This window comes from Dermacentor silvarum, unplaced genomic scaffold (genome assembly GCF_013339745.2).
Source record: "Dermacentor silvarum isolate Dsil-2018 unplaced genomic scaffold, BIME_Dsil_1.4 Seq393, whole genome shotgun sequence".
In the NCBI taxonomy this organism is placed as follows: Eukaryota; Metazoa; Arthropoda; class Arachnida; order Ixodida; family Ixodidae; genus Dermacentor; species Dermacentor silvarum.
This window is the reverse complement of record NW_023606164.1, coordinates 384-23,030: the sequence shown is the minus strand read 5'-3', so window position 1 is coordinate 23,030 and position 22,647 is coordinate 384. Positions and strand designations below refer to the sequence as shown.

The 22,647-nt window shown below is 50.4% G+C and overlaps 1 protein-coding gene across 1 annotated transcript in view; it reads left to right on the top strand.

Annotated features, from left to right (window-relative positions):
- Positions 1 to 17,866, top strand: part of LOC119435031 (DNA excision repair protein ERCC-6) — a 73,060-nt gene extending 55,194 nt beyond the window's left edge. Inside the window, exon 4 of the mRNA XM_049659675.1 lies at positions 17,731 to 17,866. Coding sequence (XP_049515632.1) covers positions 17,731 to 17,861 — 131 coding nt within the window. The 3' untranslated portion in view covers positions 17,862 to 17,866. The remainder of the gene's footprint in view (positions 1 to 17,730) is intronic.
- Positions 17,867 to 22,647: the final 4,781 nt, after the last annotated feature.

Genomic DNA, 22,647 nt, shown 5'->3' with positions numbered 1-22,647 from the left:
GCTGTCTGCCGTTCTCAGAGGTTGGGTGGCTATAAGCTGCTTGCGTATTTATCGCGCAGTTCGCGCGTTGCTGTTACGCACTGTGATGTGCTTTTTGACACTCGGGCATGGGTAATGGAGGTTCTTTGGATCGAGCACACCTCGTGTTCGCCGTTTTAGCCACTTGTCGAGCGTGGGACCATGGAAAATTTATCAGCGGCTCGCGGAACCCCGAGCAGGGGCCTGCGGAACCCACTTTCAGAACCCATGGTCTAGTGTTGCGCTCGAGCTCTTCGCAGGGTGTTCCAACACGCAGAGGTGAGGTGACGCAGCAGGAACTGGCAGACATGTGTAACGATGCCCGAGATTTTAGTTGGAGCTTATTGTTCGCTCCAGGGTGTGTTGTGCACACAGCTGGAATGATGTGTGTGCACACAATGCTTGTGCCAACAGCCAGAATGTTGGCGGCGACACTCTCTGGAGAACGTGCATGCACCGTGACAGCACGGTGGTGGTGGTAACGCATTTCGAGTGCCCGTGTAATTGCTGTCGCAATAAAAAAAAGCTTGCGCGGTCACTGCGGACTTTAGTATCGACTTCGGCTTGCCGCTGGGTAAGCCGATGCAAAGCAGTATATTAGCCATGGAGGCAGACAACTGTTATAGCAAAGCAATAGATATAACATAGTAGGTTTGCCTCCCTCTTCGAGTTTGTCATAACAAGGTTTTACTGTAGAGTCATGGGAAAGCTTATATTGTGAATGTATCACGGCATATTGGGGTGGTCATTTCTGAGTGCTCCGGAAGCACTACAAAGGTCATAGAAAAATGGGCACTCGAAAGTCCTGAAAAAGTTTCGTCCGTAGACACACAACAGGGAGTGATCTTTTTTCTGGAAGCGGAATTCGTCCATCTCTTTTACGGCCGAAAAGGAGTAGCCTCGAAACCAGTGGGCGCCAAAATAAGCAAGTGCGTAGTTTTCTGTCGCCTAGGATCATCATAAAAAATAATTTTATGTCTCGCAGAAGGCGTAATAAACCCAGTAATGCTCATTTTCTTTTGTACTCTCGTAAGCGGGTCGAGCGAGTCGGGGATGTCACGCAAACGCTCTTTAAACTACGACAATAAATCTTTACATTAACGTTTCTTAATCTGATGTTGTTAAAGTTATTTGAAAAACACGTAATACAATAAGTTTTCACTTTATATATTGAGATAGATAAGTCTATTTTGGTCGATTTTGTTTCGAATGCTAGCGCCACGCTTTCGGTAGCGTGTCCAGAAGGAAACACTAAAGAACACCGCCCAAGCACTCCATACAGATGGTACCCTACCGAGATTTTGGCCAAAAATAATACAAAAATACAAAGTTTTTTTATTTGCCTAATTAATTCTACGTATCTTGAAAAACCAAAATATATCCCTAAAGGCACTTTATTTGTAAGTTACACGCAAAATATTTTTTTGAAGATACGGAGAGAGGGTTGGCTTCACTCCACTTAACAGTGGAGATTGTCCAGCGCACAGTTTCCATCGTCTGTCATGGGTACCTTTATGCCAGGCGCTGCCGTGAGAAGGTGAAGTAAATTTCCAGTGCGTCGTCACCTGCCACAGTTAGCAGTAAAGCAATCTTTGAGGCATCTGGTCGAGGCTTCTTGTTGGGCTCGGAGGAAACCAAGAAAAGTTTGTTTGAAAAGCTTCCATTGCTTACTGATTTCGCTAGTGAAGTGTAGCGATGGTTTCACAAGTTCCGTGCTTCTTTACCGTGCACGAACACTACGGTCGTGACTTCTGACACCATGTATCGTTAATAGTGTCGACAGAGTAACAACATATACCAGTTCTCGGCAAACAAAGACGCCCCAGCGTTTATTTGTACTCGTTTTATACCTAGTACAGGAAAGGTGGCGAGCATGCGCCGATGATGCTACACGCAGGCACGTATCACTTCGGCTTATCTACCTAATACAGGAACTGAGCGTGTTTGCAAGTATTTTAGCTCGAACACGGTTTCAACATGCATCCGCGTTTGCGCTTAAATGCGCGAGGTTTGCTGTTGCTTATATACGACCGACGTGTCGGTTGCTGAGTCGCACATTATATTGCAAAAATGATCTAAAAGTACCACTCCTTGTACGAAGTCGGCGGTTACCGGCGCCATATTGGAATGGCCTCATATTCGCTTTACGCAGGGGTTATATGCTTATTTTTGTGAATTCAGCTATCTTTAAACTTCGCTTATCTTGAACATTTTTTCAGTTTTTACTACTTCCAGCTAACAGGGTATTACTGTATTTGTTAAGTGGCCAAGACATAAAATTATTAATCAGTAAAATATTAGGGTGTTATGCTGTCAGGGGATGAATCTTGGTCAGAACATGTTAATATCATAGTTAGAAGTGCAGGAGTTGTCCTTGGCTTCTTGCAATGATGTTTAAAACATGTAAGCATTGACATAAAAGAAGCAGCATATAAAATTTGTTTTACCAATGTATTGGAATATGCTTTCTCTGTGTGGGATCCATTTTGTGGTGTGTACGAGGTCTGTTAGAAAAGTATCCGACCTTATTTTTTTTTTGCAAACACCTGATTGATGTGAAACAAGCGCGCTTGCATCAGCTGACCTTGAACCTTCGTGCGCATGCGTGAATTTTTTCCTGCCTGCCGCTAGCATCAGTCGCTGGGACGCAGCGCATGAGTGGGGTAGTGCACGCTGCTCTCGTCGGTTTTTTTATTGCAAGGAAAATGACGGAGCTACTGGAGCAGCGCTACTGCATCAAATTTTGCCAAAAACTGGGCAACAGCCAAGTGGAAACCATTCGGAAGATTCGGATGGCTTTCGGTGACGATGCTATGAGCAGCACACAGATTAAGGAGTGGTACAACCGTTTTCAAGACGGCCGCACATCGGTGGAGAGATAGCCACGTTCCGGTCGGCCATCAACAGTGATGCTGACTGCTTTCTTTGACTCCCGCTGTGTGGTACACCACGAGTACGCACCACAGGGTTAAACAATCACCAAAGAGTACTACAGGGATGTCCTCCGTCGCCTACGTGATGCTGTGTGGCGCAAGAGGCCGGAGTTGTGGTCAACAGAAAATTGGCACATCCATCACAATAATGCTCCTGCACATTCCTCGCACTTGATTCAGACTTTTTTTTGGCAAAAAACTAGACTCCTGTAGTTCAACAGGCTCCTTACTCTCCTGATATGGCCCCCTGAAACTTCTGGCTGTTTCCCAAATTCAAGATACCATTGAAAGGAGCGCGATTTCAGACAAGAGAGGACATTATGGCTGCAACAACAGCTGAGCTAAGCTCCATTCCGAAAGAGGCCTTCTCGGAATGCTTCCAACAATGGCAGCACCGTTGGGAGAAGTGTGTGGAGTCCCAAGGAGGGTGATTAGGTTTCCAACACTCCAGTTATGCCAGTTTTTTTTTCTTCGGCCAGAATTTTTATACAGTAAAACCTCGATAATTCGAAGGTCGCCGGACCGCGAAAATTCTTCGAATTAAGCGGATTTCGAATTAACCGAAATGAATAAAAAAAGAAAACAAGCAAGAACTTGCCGCAAAAGAAATCGCGCTGGTTCGCCGCCCCTAGTGCCATGCTCTCCAGCTGGCTCAAAAAACGTAGCATACAAATATCATCCGCACTGCCCTCAACAAAGTTGCGGACGATGTTCACGGAATCGATAACTGCCGCGAAGCGGGCGTGGTGGTGCTGACTCCAAAAATTTGGACTTGCTGGATATTCCGGACTTCAAAAATGCACCATCAGTGTTCCCATTGAGTTCATGCATTTTCGCACCCAATTTTTCGGACGAATTGAGACCCCAAAGTTCGATTTTGCGGACTAAATCGCTCTTTCCTAGCCGCGCTACCCAATCTTGGAGGCCGCCATGTTGGATTTTGCACTGGCTTGAATTCCAGTGACTCGCTGTATAGCCTCCAAGATTAGAACACGCGCTATCAATAGAGAGCTCGCGCAATCCTCCAGTCTCGGAGGCCATGCCATCGTAACCATTTATTGTGGGATTTTTTTTTTTTTTAATTCGACAGCAATTATATGGACACTTCAAGCGGATTTTCGCCGTCGGCGTCGCCGCCCTGAGGTCCATACAAAGTCCAACGGCGATAAAATCATCGCCGCGCGCCCGCCGTATGTGCGAGTGACAGGGCGCGGGGGACGCGCGCTTTCATGGAGAGCGAACGCACGGCGGAGGCGACTTCCTCCCTCGTGCGAAAGGCCGTGGGGTGGGGGGGCGACTTCTACTCTTCTAACAACTGCGTACTTAGCGCCAGAGCGGTTTCTCGCGCGCAGCGTATCTTGAAAGCGATCTCCAGACGGCTCTGACGTTTCGTATGGGCTGTGCTCTCACCGCTCGCAGCGATAGACCGCGGCTGCGGCGGCGCGCTCGCTCGTGCGCGCTGACACCACGGTGTATTTCAGTGAGTTTTTTTTTTTTTTTCTCTCAAGTTTCGGTTGCTATTTTGAACGTGGCGTGTACACCGAGCAGGTGTCTCGGAGACCCATGTCTCAGTGATCGGCGCTACCTCCTGTACCTTCGCGAGAGCTAAGCGGTGCGAAGCTCGTTTCTTGGATCTCCATGGCGAACTCCGTTGGCAGAGATCGCCAACGCGGTGGCGTTCGTGTCGACTGTACACGGAGACGACGTCATTGCTGCGCAAATCCAAGCAAGTCGATCCTCTCCAAGCGTAGTATGAGGCAGGGCATTATTAAAGATTTTTTTAAAGCCGCACTAATGACTTTTTTTTTTTCGGCCGAACGAGTTTTCCGGACTATTTTCAGTGCCCACGAGCTCGGAAAATCGGTTGGCGACTGTACGGAGCGCCCTAACCTAACCGCCGCACGTTGCTACTAGCCGGAAACTTCGAATTATCCGAATAGAGCCGCGCGGGCCATTCACATTATCCGGTAGAATTTGCATTGAGAATGACGGGACCGCTCAAATTCTTCGAATTAACCGAAATTTCGAATTAACCGAAATCGAATTATCGAGGTTTTACTGTACTTTTCTAACAGACCTCATACATATGTATTGGAAAAATACAATTCATTGCGGCAAGATTTGTCCTGTTAAGATATGACCGCTCTGGGAATGTAGCATAAATGAAAAAAGAACTTGGTTGGATCTCTTTGTTTGAATGATGATGCAGGTTACGCCTTAAGCTGTTTTATTCAATCCCCATAATCATATGGGATTCTGCTCATCCAACTATCTGAAGGCCCACATTATGTTTCCTCGTGTAAAGACCATCTACTTAAAGTTGGGCCGTACCTTTTCAGGACTGATCTTTTTAATGCGACAGCATTAAGGGCCCCATGTCACAGAAAATGTGGCGTCGGCGTCCGCAGCCAAAAATCATCCTGAACCACCCTGACCACGCAGGCCCTCCGCATGGCGCAGAGGTGCTGGTGAACTAATTGAATTTCTCAAAGTAAAATGCGCCAGAAAAATCGTAAAGTATGACAACCACAACCTACAAGTATGATAGCGTCGGGTTGTAATTTGAATATACAAGAAAACATAATGCTGTTCAGTGGAAACTCAAACACCAACCCCTTTTCCAGCATTTCTGCCATCCATACAGCAGCGCGCCCCAGTTGTTGCTCTTTTCAAAAACACCATCCAGGTGGCGCTCGCGTCCTCGGCAGTGGCAGGCCGAGGCAAAGGTGCAGAAAAAGAAAGCTGCCGGGAAGCCTGACAAACAGTCAGGGATCTGTGAATACTGACACGTACACATGTTTATCTTTCACCGGTAGCCGCTTTCAACATTGGCTGACAAATGTTAAACGTTATCGCTCGGCGCAGATCGCGCCTGCATCGGAAGCTTCCCGAACGTTATCGATGTCTGTCCGTCGTCTGTGGTCACCGACGCTCATGTAATCTGATTGTATGAGCGACGCGAATTGTCTAGAACTTTCTGGAAGACACGCGGGCCCCAGGGATTAATCTGGAACCTTCGATGACTCGGGTATAAAAGCCGACGCGTTTCGCCGCTGATCAGTTTTCGACGATCGCCGACTGTGTTCGCCGCTATCGTTGTGCTTTGAGTGTAGCTTGCTTTGTGGGCACAGGTTCGCCCAATAAACAACCAGTTTCGTCATACACAGTTTTGTGACTGTTTTCTCGACCGTCACTACTACGTGACATCTGGTGGAGGTGCTAGTTCGTTCATGCACCGAACGCCCCCGCAAAGCCGCGACCCAAGCCCGAAACCGGAGAACGAGACCAACGTCGCCAAGGACCAGCGAGCTAGCCGTAGGCAGCAAGGACTTGTGCCGGAGTTCGGACTTCTTCCCGAAAAGACCACTGCAATCAAGGCCAAGTCAACGACCAAAATGGCAGCACCAGCGTCCCCCATCCTGCTGCAGCAACCTCGGGAGCCACCGACTTTTCGTGGATCATCGGCTGAAGACCCTGAAACCTGGCTGGAGACATACGAGAGAACCGCGACGTTCAAAAATGGAGCGACGACGACAAGCTGCGCCATGTGTTTTTCATTAGATGATGCTGCTCGGACCTGGTTTGAGAACAGAGAGACCACCCTGGTGACGTGGGACCTATTTCGTGAGAACTTCATGAGGACTTTCACGAATGTCGTGCGAAAAGAAAGGGCCGAAGTTTTATTAGAAACCAGAGTGCAATTGCCGAACGAGAACATCGCAATCTTCACGGAGGAGATGACTCGCCTCTTCCGCCACGCCGACCCCAATATGTCAGAGGAAAAGAAAGTTCGGTTCTTGATGCGGGGCGTCAAAGAGCATCTATTCACTGGATTGATGCGCAACCCGCCCAAGACTGTGGAAGAATTTGTTTCGGAGGCCACAACCATCGAGAAGACCCTTGAAATGCGAGCCAGGCAATACAACCGCCGTGCACTGACAAACTACGCCGAAGCTCAAGCTCTAGGCGCCGACGACCTGCACGAGACGATCAGAGCGGTTGTACGGGAAGAACTACAGAAATTATTCCCAAGATCGCATCCTCAGGTGACTTCAATCGCTGACATAGTTAAAGAAGAGGTTCAGCGATCACTAGAAGTGCCAGAAGTTCCGGTATCGCCTCAACCACAGCCGCAAGCGATGACCTACGCCGCCGTCGCCCGTCGTCAAGGCCCCCCTCCGCGCTCGCGCCAGGGCCCCGTAACGCCGCAGTTCCGTCGTCCACCGCCGCGCCGCCAGCACGCCCGCCCGTCGCCCAGCGCAGCTCCCAGCGGAAGACGGACATTTGGCGCGCCCCCGACCACCGCCCGCTCTGCTATCACTGCGGGGAAGCCGGCCATGTCTACCGCCGATGCCCATACCGCGAGATGGGCCTACGAGGGTTCGCCGTCAACGCGCCACGTCCAAGCTTGGCGAGCGACCACGTGACATCGCCGACTACCTTGCCGGAGCCCAGTGGCAACCCCGACGGCCCTCACGCTCGCCGTCACCAGGCCGCTACATCTCGCCGCATCGCCGCCTGTATACCGGCCCAACCCGGGCCGATCTCCCAGCCCATACCCGGGAAACTAAAAGCAGCAACCGATGGAGGTGCGGTTGCTGTACGACGCAATGCCGAAGATCCTCCGCCGCCGACGACGACGACGATTCGCGAATCATCACGACGAGATATCAGCACGCCGCCTAGCAACAGCCTTGACAGCACATCGCCGCCGAACGAAGACCTTCCGACGCGACGTAGCAGCAGCAGAGCAAGCCGACGCAGCCGTGATCCGACGCCACGAATTAACCGCAACGCCAGACGCCGGTCTACCGATCTAGACGTGCTCATCGATGGTCATAACGTCACCGCTCTCGTCGACACTGGCGCCGACTATTCAGTTTTCAGTGGCGCGTTCGCCGCCAAGTTAAAGAAGGTGCAGACGGCCTGGCAAGGACCCGATATACGGACAGCGGGAGGTCACCTAATAACGCCGGCTGGAATCTGCACAGCGCGAGTCACGGTAAACAACCGCACTTACCCGGCGAGCTTCGTAATCCTGCAGCACTGCTCCAGGGACGTCATCCTAGGCATGGACTTTCTACACCAACATGGTGCAGTCATCGACTTAAGGTCCAAGTCGATAACGCTTTCAACACACAAAGCGATACCGCCGGATACATGCATCAGTTACCATGCCTTGAATGTGCTTGAAGAACAAGTCACCGTTCCGCCTCACTCCAGCGTAATGATTTCCGTCGGTACGGAAGTGCCTGCAGACATGGAGGGCGTCATCGAGGGCGATCATCACTTACTGCTGTACCGTGAAATTTGCGTCGCTAGAGGCATAGCTGAGCTACGTGCAGGGAAAGCAACGGTGATGCTCACGAACTTCAGCCCCGAATACAAGCACATTAACAAAGGCACCACGGTTGCCTACATCGACGAAATAGTACAAGCCAGCAGTGCTTTCGCCTTCACGGATTCCAGTGCACCCGCAACGACGACTATAATACCTGAAGCAACTTTCAACGTTAATCAGAACCTTCCCAGGCATAAGAAAGAACAACTAAAAGCTCTGCTCCTGCAATACAAGGATTGCTTCTCGTCGTCGTCAAAAGTTCGACAAACCCCTGTCGCCAAGCACCGAATCATAACCGACGAAAATGTCCGCCCACTGCGTCAGAGCCCGTACCGAGTTTCGGCACGCGAACGCGAGGCCATAAGGCAACAAGTCGACGAAATGCTACGCGACGACATCATCCAGCCGTCCAAGAGTCCGTGGGCGTCCCCCGTGGTGTTAGTGAAGAAGAAGGATGGAACCCTACGTTTCTGCGTCGATTATCGTCGCCTCAACAAGGTCACGAAGAAGGACGTATACCCCCTTCCACGGATTGACGACGCCTTGGATCGACTATACAACGCAAAGTATTTTTCGTCGATGGACCTCAAAACCGGCTACTGGCAAATCGAAGTCGACGAGAGGGACCGGGAGAAGACGGCCTTTATAACACCAGACGGACTGTTCGAGTTCAAGGTCATGCCGTTTGGTCTTTGCTCGGCACCTGCGACTTTCCAACGCGTCATGGATACAGTACTGGCAGGCTTGAAGTGCAGGACTTGCCTCGTCTATTTGGACGACGTCGTTGTGTTTGCCTCAAGCTTCGAAGAACACCTGCGGCGCCTTGAAACAGTTCTTCAAGCAATCAAAACCTCCGGACTCACGTTAAAGCCAGAAAAGTGCCGCTTCGCATATGAGGAGCTCTTGTTTTTGGGCCACGTCATCAACAAGTCTGGAGTGCGCCCCGACCCTCAGAAAACTGCGGCCATCTCCAACTTTCCTCTGCCCGCTGACAAGAAGGCAGTGCGTAGATTTCTGGGACTGTGCCCTATTACAGGCGCTTCGTCAAGGATTTTTCACGGATCGCCGAGCCACTGACGTACCTCACGAAGGCCGACGTCGAGTTCAAGTGGGAGATGCCGCAAATCGAAGCATTTGAAGAACTGAAGCGACGCCTACAATCGCCGCCCATCCTTGCGCATTTCGACGAAAATGCCGATACCGAAGTCCACAAACCGACGCAAGCGGCGTAGGACTCGGCGCCGTGCGTGCAGAGGACTGATGGACTAGAAAGGGTTGTAAGTTACGCTAGCCGGTCGCTATCGAAGGCGGAAGCAAATTATTCCACAACAGAAAAGGAGTGCCTCGCCATCATCTGGGCTACATCAAAGTTTCGCCCTACCTCTATGGCAGGCCCTTTAAAGTTGTGAGCGACCACCACGCCTTGTGTTGGCTAGCTAACTTGAAGGATCCTTCAGGTCGCCTCGCACGATGGAGTCTGAGACTTCAAGAATTCGACATCACCGTCGTTTACAAGTCCGGGCGAAAGCACTCTGACGCCGACTGCTTGTCTCGCGCCCCCGTCGAACCGCCGCCACAGGATGACCAGGATGACGACACTTTCTTGGGACCCATCAGTGCCGACGAATTCGCCGAACAACAGCGAGCCGACCCGGAACTAAGGAACCTTGTAGATTACCTGGAAGGCAAGACCGTCACTGTGCCGAAGGTGTTCAGGCGAGGATTGGCGTCGTTTTTCTTGCAAAACGACATTCTCCTAAAGAAGAACTTCTCGCCTCTCCGAGCCAACTACCTCCTCGTGGTACCCTCAGCATTGCGTCAGAGGTTCTGCAAGCTCTCCATGACGACCCAACGGCTGGACACCTCGGTTTTTCCCGCACGCTCGCAAGGATACAAGAAAAATACTACTGGCCTCGCCTCTCTGCCGACGTCGCCCATTACGTAAGGACATGCCGAGACTGTCAGCGACGCAAAACACCGCCGACAAGGCCAGCCGGACTTCTACAGCCGATCGAGCCACCTCGCCGACCGTTCCAGCAGATTGGGATGGACTTACTGGGGCCTTTTCCGACGTCGACGTCCGGGAATAAATGGATCGTCGTAGCTACGGACTACCTCACCCGCTACGCCGAAACAAAAGCCTTGCCCAAAGGCAGTGCTGCCGAGGTAGCTCGATTCTTCGTTGAGAACATCCTCCTGCGTCACGGTGCCCCAGAAGTCCTCATCACCGACAGAGGTACTGCCTTTACGGCAGAACTAACTCAAGCCATCCTGCGATACAGCCACACAAGCCATCGCCGGACCACCGCCTACCACCCGCAGACGAATGGCCTCACCGAGCGCCTAAATAAGACCATCGCCGACATGCTGGCAATGTACGTCGACGTCGAACACAAGACGTGGGATGCCATCCTTCCGTACGTGACCTTCGCATACAACACGGCCGTGCAAGAAACGACGCACATGGCGCCGTTCAACCTGGTCTACGGAAGGAACCCGGCAAACGCTTGACGCCATGCTACCGGACGTCACCGACGAAGAAAATCTCGACGTTGCCACCTATTTGCAGCGTGCCGAAGAAGGTCGACAGCTCGCCCGCCTGCGCATCAAGAACCAGCAGAGGACCGACAGCCGACACTACAACCTTCGACGACGCTACGTCGAGTACCAGCCCGGTGACCGTGTTTGGGTCTGGACTCCGATACGCCGACGAGGACTTAGCGAGAAGCTGTTACGTCGCTATTTTGGACCATATAAGATCACCCGACGTATTGGCGCACTGGACTATGAGGTCGTGCCAGACGGCATTTCGCAATCACAGCGGCGCCGGGCACGACCTGAAGTCATCCACGTGGTGCGTCTTAAGCCTTTCTACGCCCGCTGACAAACTTAGGTACTTTGTTACTTTGTTATTGTTTTTTTATTTTGTTTATTACGCATGGTTTTGCTTTCGCTTTCGTGTTTGTTTGTAGCATCGGGACGATGCTTTTAAGGGGAGGGTATTGACACGTACACATGTTTATCTTTCACCGGTAGCCGCTTTCAACATTGGCTGACAAATGTTAAACGTTATCGCTCGGCGCAGATCGCGCCTGCATCGGAAGCTTCCCGAACGTTATCGATGCTTCTGTCCGTCGTCTGTGGTCACCGACGCTCATGTAATCTGATTGTATGAGCGACGCGAATTGTCTAGAACTTTCTGGAAGACACGCGGGCCCCAGGGATTAATCTGGAACCTTCGATGACTCAGGTATAAAAGCCGACGCGTTTCGCCGCTGATCAGATTTTCGACGATCGCCGACTGTGTTCGCCGCTATCGTTGTGCTTTGAGTGTAGCTTGCTTTTGTGGGCACAAGTTCGCCCAATAACAACCAGTTTCGTCATACACAGTTTTGTGACTGTTTTCTCGACCGTCACTACTACGTGACAACTATCGCGTTCCACTCTTAAAGACGAAGCTTAAGCGTCCTCCAAATTTTTAATATTTTGTATTTCCAAGAACCATTGTCGCATGGAATGTACTACCTGCGGATGTGGGACATTGTTGATGTGTTTTACTGCAATCCCCCTGCCCATAATGCCTTAACAGCACTACGGCTCATGTATGAAGAAAGAAATAAAAAATTAAGAAAGTTACCCCGTGCATTCATGGCGCAACTCGCTAAAGCATTGGTGTGAAAGACATTCATTGAAAGGTGGCACTTACACACAGTGCATTTGGGCGCAGCGTGCTAAAGCATCGGGTCTTTGAGGAGACCTTGTGATGTTGGTTCGATTTCAGATAAATTTAACACTCGGTGCTCGATGGTGTTTTTAGGGAAGTGCGAAAGAAGAGTCCCTCTGCAGTACACGCCTCATAACTTGTTTGAGTGGTGGCAATACGTTGTGTCGGGGTCTTGGTATGGGGTACAACTTCACAAACAAACTACAACAAATTAATTCTTTTACAGAAATGAATCGTTCGTATGTACTGCAATCACCATGGCCGTTTTGTAGACCTTGAAATAGCTCCATTATTTCAGCGCTACTCCCTTCTTCAAGCAGACAGAATATACTATAAGAAGCTGCTGATCACCATACATAAAAAAATTATTCACCAAAACGGACAATGATGAAATATCTCGTTATCCTCTACGCCGGAAAACCAGGCACATTCCAAAAACAAAAAGAAATTATGGAAAACAAACATTCCTATATCAATCGACAGAAATATTGAACAAGGTAGGAGAACTGTTAAATTTTAGTGCTTGTGAAAGCTCGTTCAAAAAGAGCTTAGTGCATTATTACTCGCCGAAGACATTGCTTTCACTAGTTATTGATACAGTGGAATCTCGGTGATACAATCACGGCTAACGAATTTCCGGATGATACAAATTTTTCTGAGGTCCCGGTCGAGCCCCATTACTTTGCAACGTGCTAGAGAACGGTTGTTACGAATGGATTTTCGACCCGCGTCGGTTGATACGAATAAACGCCGTCCCACCGACGGCCGCGAAAGAGAACAGCGCGCAGTCACGAGCGTTTTCCCTTTCTCTTTTGGCGCGGACGCGACGCCGGACAGCGCGGAAGCGGTTGCGCTATTGTTGCTTTTGCTTTTCCTCCTTTTCGGCAGCTGCCCATCGGACGGAGTGGCTGCTGTGCTTTGGGCTGTGTTCTTTGAGTTCGCGCCATTTTGCCTAGTCGCAGCGAGCTATGTCTACCGAGATACGATCTCGGCTGATTCGCGCGGGCGTACGCCGAGGCGCGGGAGGTACCCCGTTGGCGCGTCTTCCGTCGACTGCGTTACCAGTGCCGATGGCACAGGGCGATTGTCGGTTTCTCTGCTGGAGTCGCACGGTGCAAGGTAGCGTGGCACCAGTTCTTTATTCTATGGCGGCACGTTCAGTCGGGTTCTCCTCCGCTTCTCCCGCTAATCGCCGTATTTTTCTTGCTGTAGGAGGCTTGCACTTCCGTATTCCGAAGGCGTGCTTTGTCCAAAATTTCTTCTTCAACGAGCGACGATCCATCACTAACCTGGGAGCTCTCAGTAATCCGAATTCTGCATGTCAAGTGAAGACGCCGGCGTGGTTTACTAAGCAGACAACTGCAGTTGCCATCTTGCCCCTGCCACAGCAGCAAGCAATGGAGAGACGCCTTTCAGCACGGCAGCCAATCCGAGGGCCCGTGTGACTACCTATCGCAGACCCGCGCTTCTTTTGAGTTTGTGCGTTTGTTACAAGATGGCGACGACGGACGAATTGAGAAGCGGAATGGTGAAACTTTGAGCTTTCGAACGATACCAAGATGGCGGCGCGGCGCTCAGTGGTGGGAAATACGAGATATGTCTCCGTGAATTGCGGTTATTTTGCGCGATTTAAACTTGTTTTCTAGCCCTGCGCACTGACGAATAAATCTTTTTTGGCCACTTTTAGTGCGTTTTCAGCCAAACCATTTGATACAGTGTAGATTAGGTGTTGCAGATACTGAAACGCGTGGTTTTCAAAAATCAATTTTCTTGTGATTTTCACGATCTGATCCCCTCATCCCCCCATAATTTAGCTAGTTTTAATTATGTTTCGATGGTACGAATTTCGGCTAATACGAATATTTTTCGTGACCCCGTGAGATTCGTATCATCGAGATTCCATTGTATAGTGTTTGTCGTCGTTGCACTCTTTCATCTTTTCTTTCTCTACAGAGAGCTTTCTGAGTAGCCCCCCGCACTTCAAGCGCTGGTAGGCAACCTGAGCCCAAAGCCTTTTCATCATGACCAGATAGTGGCTAGCTCGGTAAACGTTGTTACTGGTGGTTTGTGTTGAAGCACTTTGTCTCTCCTCGGTTACCTCCTCCTTGGCACCAAAATCTTCATGAGCAGGCAACAGCGACTCTGCTTTTCGCTTTGATGAATTCCCAGGAGCTGGGGGGTCATGACCATGTAGGACGGATAGAGTTCGAGGATGGTCGGTACGGCTCCCACAAGCAACTTCCGTATTTGGCATCCGGGAACATAATGACTCTCATTGAAGTGTTCGCTACACACTACAGTTTACAGTTGATGCGGACTTGTCATTGATGACGAGATTTTCATGGGAAATGTTTTTTCGCCACTTAGGAACACAGTTCCGCATCGCTAGGAAATTTGTGAAAGGAACACCCGGTGTCTTGCCCTGTTGAGATTTGCAAGATGGCACACAACAGTATACCATAGTACAGTGATCGTGTTTGAGGCAGAAGGAAGAAACGACGCTTTCACGCTTGCAACGATCCCACGGAGAAAGCTCACACATTCAGCTACAAAAGCTGGCACACAGTAGGTAGCACACGAGGGATCGGCGACATAGGCATGCTGCTTCAGATGCCGCCGTCAAGCACAGAAGTGGTGAAGTAATTGTGCCCACAAAAGCAGACCAAGCAGACCACACTCAGTGTCGTGGGCATCAGCGGACAAGACTGATGAACGTTGTGCGCACAATAATCTCACCAGTCGGGACACCAGCATAGAATAAAGAACCAACTTGACAGCAGCTACTGAAGAAAATGGCAGCAGCAAAACCAAGCCCGCGCTACGAAGGCTACCCGTGTGACCCTTCGCTCCCACGGACACGGTGCGGGGGTAGCGACCTCTTGCGGCGAGCCATCGAGCTACTCGTCAGAAAAAATTACCCGTCGTTGCAAAGGCTTACGTAAGGGAGTGCGGAGGAGAGTCGAGTCCGGCCACGGCTCAACCAGCGGGCCAAACGAGCGGGCGAGCGGGCGGGTCACGTGACGGCAGTGAGAAGCGGCCAAGTGGCGCAGCGCCGCAGCCAGCGAAGTGACCTTTGTGCTGTCTATCGCTTCATCGCAAACTGATCGCCGAGAACACACGGTACGCACAAGGCTACGAGCCGCTGATGCACCTACACTGCCTAGGCTCTGCCCCCAATGCAGATCTCTTTTAAGGTACAGCTCGCGCTGGTCGTGCGCGGCGGCACGGTACGCAGTTGATGCCAAAGTACAACGCCGCGTGGGCGTGCACTTTTTCCGCGCCGCAGATTGCTTTCAAGATACAGTGCCACAGTAACCCCTCCCCCCGTGCCTCGTGGGCGACAGAAGAAGCGCGCTTCCGCCCCGCCTTTCTGCATCGCGCGTGTGAGATTGAACCGCAAGTGTCGACTGACCCTCGCATGCCTTCACTCGCATACAGCATACGGCGCGCGGCGACGGTGTTATCGCCCTCGGACTTTATGCGGAACAGTTATGTGCCAAAAAAGAAAAATTTTTTTAGGGCCCAACGCGTCATTGACACCAGCTTTAGATAGCAAATACGGATCTCTAAGGCTATGCTTTTGCTAGTGGAAACCGAAAATACGTCATAGGTGTTGCCCCCGGCACTTTGGGCGGCCAATCCCATCGTCAAGCCACCAAGCCAAGCGACATGAAAAGTCAACATGGCCGCTTGGGCCGATGCGGGGCAGCAGTTTGCAACGCATGATGCGGGAACGGTCTCACAGTCGTGACGCATTAGCGGGGTTCCCGATGCATTAGGTCCTATGGGAGCTATGCCGGGACTGGCCGAAAACGACATAACAGCTGGGAAACGTAGCACCCGGGAATGTAACAGTGGGGTTATACTGTAGTTGTGCGCCCAACTGAGCATACATTGCGTGAACTGTTATAATTTATTAACGAAATAATTGATATAACGAAATAATTACGGCTCCCCTTCAACTTCGTTATAATGAGGTTTGATTGTAGTATGTTTTAAGGAAGTTCTATAAAAGTGAAGTCAGGTTTTTTCTCTGAACATTTCTGTGTGAAAAATTTTTCAATAACGCTTTAATTTGTGCATTTTCACTTCAGTGCTAAGGAGTAAAGTATTTTGAAACTGAAGAATGTTCAGACAACGCACAAACACAAATTTGAAAGAATGCGCAAGACGGTCAATCTCTGACGAATTTGTTTGTTGCACCTGGTTTTCCACCATTTCGTTAAATTCAAATGGCCCTCACGAGAGCAAAATTTTTCTTCGCTCAAAATATTTTGGCAAAATACTGTGCAAGTAAAGTAAGGCTTATAGACGTGTAACTTTATAGTCATTTTTTTAAAGAAATGACTTTTCTCGAGCGCCACAGTTGGGAAAGTTGGCGTGGATGACCCCACTGCTTATGTCTCTTTATGCTCGTCCCTTTGTTATATTAGAAGCAACCTGGCTGGAGCACGAGGTCGCGGGATCGAATCCGGCCACGGCGGCCGCATTTCGATGGGGGCGAAATGCGAAAACACCGTGTACTTAGATTTAGGTGCACGTTAAAGAACCTCAAGTGGTCCAAGTTTCCGGAGTCCCCACTAAGGCGTGCCTCATAATCAGAACTAGTTTTGGCACGTAAAACCCCATAATTTAATTTTTTTAACATTGTCCCTAATGAGGTTCAGGGCATACAGATGCTTTTGATTGAAGGAAGTACGGTATTGAAACATGAAAGGTGGCTGCACTCGTCTGAGCTAAAGTCCCTAGATATGTCTCGCTTTTTTAGGTAGTGGCTACCTTTAAAGCACCGCCGCCGAATCTCATTGGGCGGCACTCATCCCAGCAGCCATGTTCTTCCTAACACTGTTCCCCCACGTTCACTGCACGCTGCTGTGAGCAAACGTCAGGGCAGGCTGAAGACGCATATAGTTTGCAGTGTGTTTGTGCGTGTTTATCTTTTTGACTTTTCCTTGTGTGAAGGACTTCCTTCCTTGTGTGAAGGAGGACCTTGTGTGAAGGAGAAACACGGCAGGCGACGTATTGCGCGACCGCGCAGGTGTTGCCATAAAGATGAGTTGAGAATGGACACCATCGTACGGTCACAATTACGCTGACAAATTCCTGTTGGGCCGACAGCGCAGTACTAAGCCGCTTTTGGGTTCATATTGATTGTGGCCCATGCCTGAAACTTATGTTTGAGTCATGCGATGCAGCAGCATCCGTTGACGGTCGGATGCTGTCTACGCGGATACGCCGCTTCAGGAGGTTAGGAAGAACATGGCTGCCGACGCAGGTAGATGTCGCTATTTAAAAAGAGCAGAAAATCTAGGGACTTTAGTCTGAGCCTGCTGTGGCAGGCTAATGTTTTGCTTGCATCAAAAGTCTCTGGTGAAAACACTGATGAAAGGTATACCACATTGGCAGCAATTTACCAATTGCCTCCACCCAATCCACACAGGTGCTTTCATCTTTTTTATCCATGCAGAGTCAACTGCTTATCCTGTGTGCTTGTATACTGATAATTCAGTGAAAAATCCTTTCTATATTCTGTAATCTTGCCATGAAAGCAAAGCATGACAGCCCGCTCGAGTTTGTTTCACTCGTTATAGTGTATTCTTTTGTTTCTGATGTGGTCGCACGTAAATTTGAGAAATCAATGAGGAGTTTAAAACATGTTGCGCTTTTTCCTATAAACACCACAAAGTGTCTGGTGATATTTTGTTCCTCTGCAGTCGTGGAAGGTGAGAGCATCAACTACGTGGTCAAGCAAGCAACATACAAGCCGGAAGTCATCCAGAACAGAGCCAGGAGCATGACGATTACGTGCTACAAAAGCTTTTCAAGAAGTCCGGTATGTGCTTGATGCGTGCAAGGTACAGTCGAGTGCCTGTACAACGAAATGCCTGTAAACAAAGGAGTAATTTTGTCTAGGTTTTATTTTGAGCTATGCGACCTTTAAAAGAGTGACCTATAACTAATGATTTCAGACGCCAACGCTTTGTTATGAAGGCGTTCATTCACCTGTACTTATTGAAGTATTCTCCCAACTGTGATTTATTAATAATACACTAACATGCACCCGAGGGCATTATTATGCAGGGGTACATTATTCAGTAATGTCACAATTGTGCTAGTTTTGTGTTTCTGCGTGATTAAGGTAACAGCGCAACTTCTTGAACATGGATACAACCTCCAAAACACACAAGGACAAGCACTGACTTACATTGTGAATATTTATGTACACATGACAAGTGCGGCAAGTTGGGGGGTTTAAAGTTGCATTGTGAATGTAAAATAGTGCTAAAAATTGAGGACAAAGATTGTTGATGGTCACAATTTCTGCGATTATAAGTTGCTAAACTGAGGTAGAGCCTCAGTTCAGGAAGGACTAAGCCATTTTAAATGCGTAATTAGCATTTAGATGCTTACCAATGAGAAAAAATGTCCGTCCGTCCCATAAGATGATCAGTGTTCAAGACAGCGAGGGAATTCACCTTCATTCACGCTGCCTCTTGCTTTCAATGTGAGCTACGTGTGCGAAGCACACGAGCGGTCATCACTCCTGCGCTGAGCTTTCAAAATTGGGCTCCCTTCAATGCAAACTCAGCGGCGAGACACGGAGCCCGAGGCTGTCAGTAGCGCTCTCTGTCACCGTCGCGCATAGCTTTCAAGATACGGCCCTCGCGGCCGCGCTAGACGCAGCCGCCACTGCATGCGGTTGATCATGGTTCATATAGTTCGACGTGGATGGGTGAGTGCTAAAGATGATTACTGCCGCCACCGGCCGTATAATTGCTTGTGTCGTCAATTCACCTTGCACCGCTGTCGGCACCAGGTTGTGTCACCACAGCGCTGTCGTTTGTCACGGTCGGATGAATTTCATAACAGGATATCACCCGGGCTGCGTGGAGATGAGCAAGTGGCACCCTGCTTACACATACTTGGACACTCCCAGAGGAGTTATCTGCATAAGTTTTTTTCCCCAAAAAATAAACTTATATTGATTCAGAAAGACCTAGAATACCAAACAGAACAGAAGTACTCGCCCCGTGTAGTTCATTTGAGAAGTTCAATCACTCCTGTTGAGAACTAGACAAAAAAAAAAAAACGTTGCCTCGGTCGCGCAATGCTTGAAACAGTGAAGCTGGCGATCGTAGCCCAGCATTTTCCAGATGTGCGCACAACTTTTTATCTTATTACTCATGATGATATTTTCTCGGACTTACGGCCGTCACTGCGCATTGCATAGCACACCTTGCACACAGACACTCCGTTTAACACCAGACCCCGACCCCGTTCCAGTGCTGACACCGTATTCCAGGAGACCCGCTCCGTGAATGCATCTCTCTCTCGCTCTCATAGCGCACAACCCCTTCACCTCGCAGAGCACGAGCGTACGACGTGCCAGCTGTGGACGAAGACGACGACGCTCGAACGCAATCATATGGTTTGCATAAATGCTGCCTTTCTGACCAATGCAGACTTTATGCAAACTTTCTGACCAATGCAGCCCTTCAGGGAGCATGGCGCAGAACGTGCGTTTGCTCTCCGACGTGTGTTCACTACCTCCCCGTGAAAGCGCGCGTCCCTCGCGCGCTTTCACTCGCACATACAGCGTCTGGAGCGCGGCGACGATTTGATCGCCGTTGACGTCATACGGAACCTCACGGCGACGCCAACGGCAGAAATCTGCTTTGGAGTGTCCATTAATTGCTATCGCAATAAAATTACCTTTCAGACAGGACCCAGTATACTCACTGCAACAGCTACTCATCTGAACGCTCACCTGTTCTATCTGGAGTGCCGCAAGGCACAGTGCTAGCTCCTATTCTTTTCCTCATTTTTATTAATGAATTAGCCGAGAAGTCGGATGTGACAGTCCGCATGTTCGCAGATGATGTATAATATAAAGAAGTCAACAATACTACAGACCAAGTTATTCTGACACAATGCACTTAGAGACGTTACTACTGGTGCGGATCATGGCAGATTTATATTATTTAGATAAATATCTGTATGAGAATATCAAGAAAAAGGAAGCTTTTGACGTTCACCTATGTAATAGATCAATACCATTAAAGGTCGTTGACCATTATAAGTACCTCGGGGTGATTATTTCCACTGACTTAAAATGGGATAACAGGTGTCATATTGCTACACGCGTGGGTATTTGATTGTTTTGACCGAGGCGCGCGGCGCCATCACTCGAGAAAAGAAGAGGAAGAACGAATTGGGCTCGCGCTGTGAACCTAACCGGTCAGCGCTGCAACCGCTGTTTGTAAATACAACCTGTAAATAGTTGCCCGTCTTACTGACTCGTTCTTTCGCGTAACATCGTGGTGAGGTGGAACGTTCCTCGTCCTCGCCACGGAGCTCCGAAGCGGCCGCACCGTCGTCTTCCAGCCTTGGCTTCCGATGGACACAGCCCGTCGCCACCTACACCTGCGGCGCCTACCCCAACGTACGTTATGGTTCCTAGTCTCTGTGATCCTGGACATTCTCCGCCCAAAATGGCGTTGACGTCGACGACTGGCTCAGCATGTATGAGCTGTTAGCCGAAGCCACCACTGGGACCCTACCATCATGCTTGCCAATGTGATATACTATCTGGACGGGACACCGCTTGTCTGGTTTCGCACCCATGAGGTTGAGATATCCAGCTGGGACACTTTCAGAGAGAGGCTTCGCGACCTCTTTGGCAACCCGTCGGTCGCCAACAGGCTGCGCGAAAGGAGCTTGCTACCCGTGTCCAGTCGTCGACAGAATCGTATGTCGCCTACATACAGGAAGTGCTCGCGCTTTGCCGGAAAGTTTACGGCACATGACCGAGGTTGACAAGGTGGCCATATCCTACAAGGCATCGTGGACGACGCCTTCAATTTGCTCGTCTATAACGACGTCTCTACTGTCGACGCCATCGTCAAAGATGCCGCCGCTTTGAGGTAGCCAAAAGCCGCCGCGTCGTCCCACAGTTTTCCCGGCTCCCAAACACCCCTGCCACGTCCTCTTGCTCCGCTCTTCCTGCCACACGACCTTTTCAAGAGAACGTCACTCGTATCGTTCACCGTGAGATTGAAGCGGCGAGTCCGGCCCCCCTTCATCCACGACCCCTCGATGGTACCTTTGACCCAGCGGCTCCTACTATTTCCGTCATACAAGCAGTTGTGCCGCAACGAATTGCAAACCTTGGCATCCCTACCGCCTGCTCTGTCTCCCGAACTGATTCGGCATCCATTCCCATGGCCAAATCCTTCAACGACCAGTATTTCGCTCCCCGACCACGCAATCCTGCTGAATGGCGTACCCCCGACGACAAACCGATCTGCTTCCGCTGCCACTGAGTTGGTCACGTATCCTGCCACTGCCGCAGCACCTGGATGCCGCCGTACTGGAGCTCATTCCCTGCTCCTCGCCCATACGCCGACGCTTGCGGTTACTCACCTCGCCGTCCGTACTCTCCTTCTGATGCCCCTGACAGCCGCTCCTCCGGGCGATCGCCGTTGCCTCAACGCCGTCGCTCCCCATCACCCCAACCTCGCCGCTTTTCCTCGCCAAACCGCCGGACGGAAAACTAGGCCATGCAGCTCTTGGAGGTAGTGCTGCTCCCGTCCGTCTTGTACAAATCCTCCGCTGATGCTCCTCACGAACGCGAACCTAATTGACGTAGACGTGGATGGTGTTCCATTCAAGGCATTGGTTGATACTGGAGCCCAAGTGTCCATAATGAGCGCTAATCTTTGTCGTCGCCTCAAAAAAGTTCTTACGCCTGCCATCACTCGGGCCGTACGCTCGCCAATGGCGCCACTGTTGCCGTCAGTGGTATGTGCACTGCACGCGTAGGAATTGCTGGCCGCCACGTTCCAGTCCTGTTCACCGTGCTGACCAGTTGCCCTCACGACCTCATCTTCGGGCTCGACTTCCTGACGACGCATTCTGCCCTCATCGACTGTTCCACCGGTACGCTGTGCCTCGAGCTTCCTCTTTTTTTCGACGTTCGCCCCGAACAACCGAACACCCTCTGCACTACAGCGTTTGTTCGGTTACCTCCAAAAGCCCTAACCTTCGTCGAATTGGCCTTAACGGCAACCGTGCCTGATGGCGACTATGTCGTTGCACCTATTCGTGACGTCCTCCTGGCGCGCGACGTCTCTGTGCCACACTCTGTCGTTACCCTTGCCGCTAATCGGATGTGTCTCCCCGTCATCAATTTTGGCTTGACGAAGCAAGTGTTACCTGAAGGCATAGTGGTGGCCACGCTCCGATCTGTGACAGACGACCACGTCACTGCTTTTGCAGCCGACGCGTCTCCAGATCCTCCTGATTACCCACAGGATGCCTTGAACCTCGACGGCCCATTACGTCCCATGGTCGCTCCGGACCTCGCCCGTGACCAAGCCCGCCCTATATCGCCTTTTGTTGTCCTACCGCGACATATTTGACACTGAAAATCGCCCACTTGGTCAGACGTCCCTTGTTCAGCATCGGATAAACACTGGTGATGCTGTTCCCATTCACCGCCGACCGTATCGTGTGTCCACGGCAGAGCGGCAAGTTATTCAGCAGGAAGTAAACAAGATGCTCGCCAAAGGCATTGTTGAGCCCTCGAGTCCTTGGGCGTCGCCGGTCATGCTCGTCAAAAAGAAGATGGC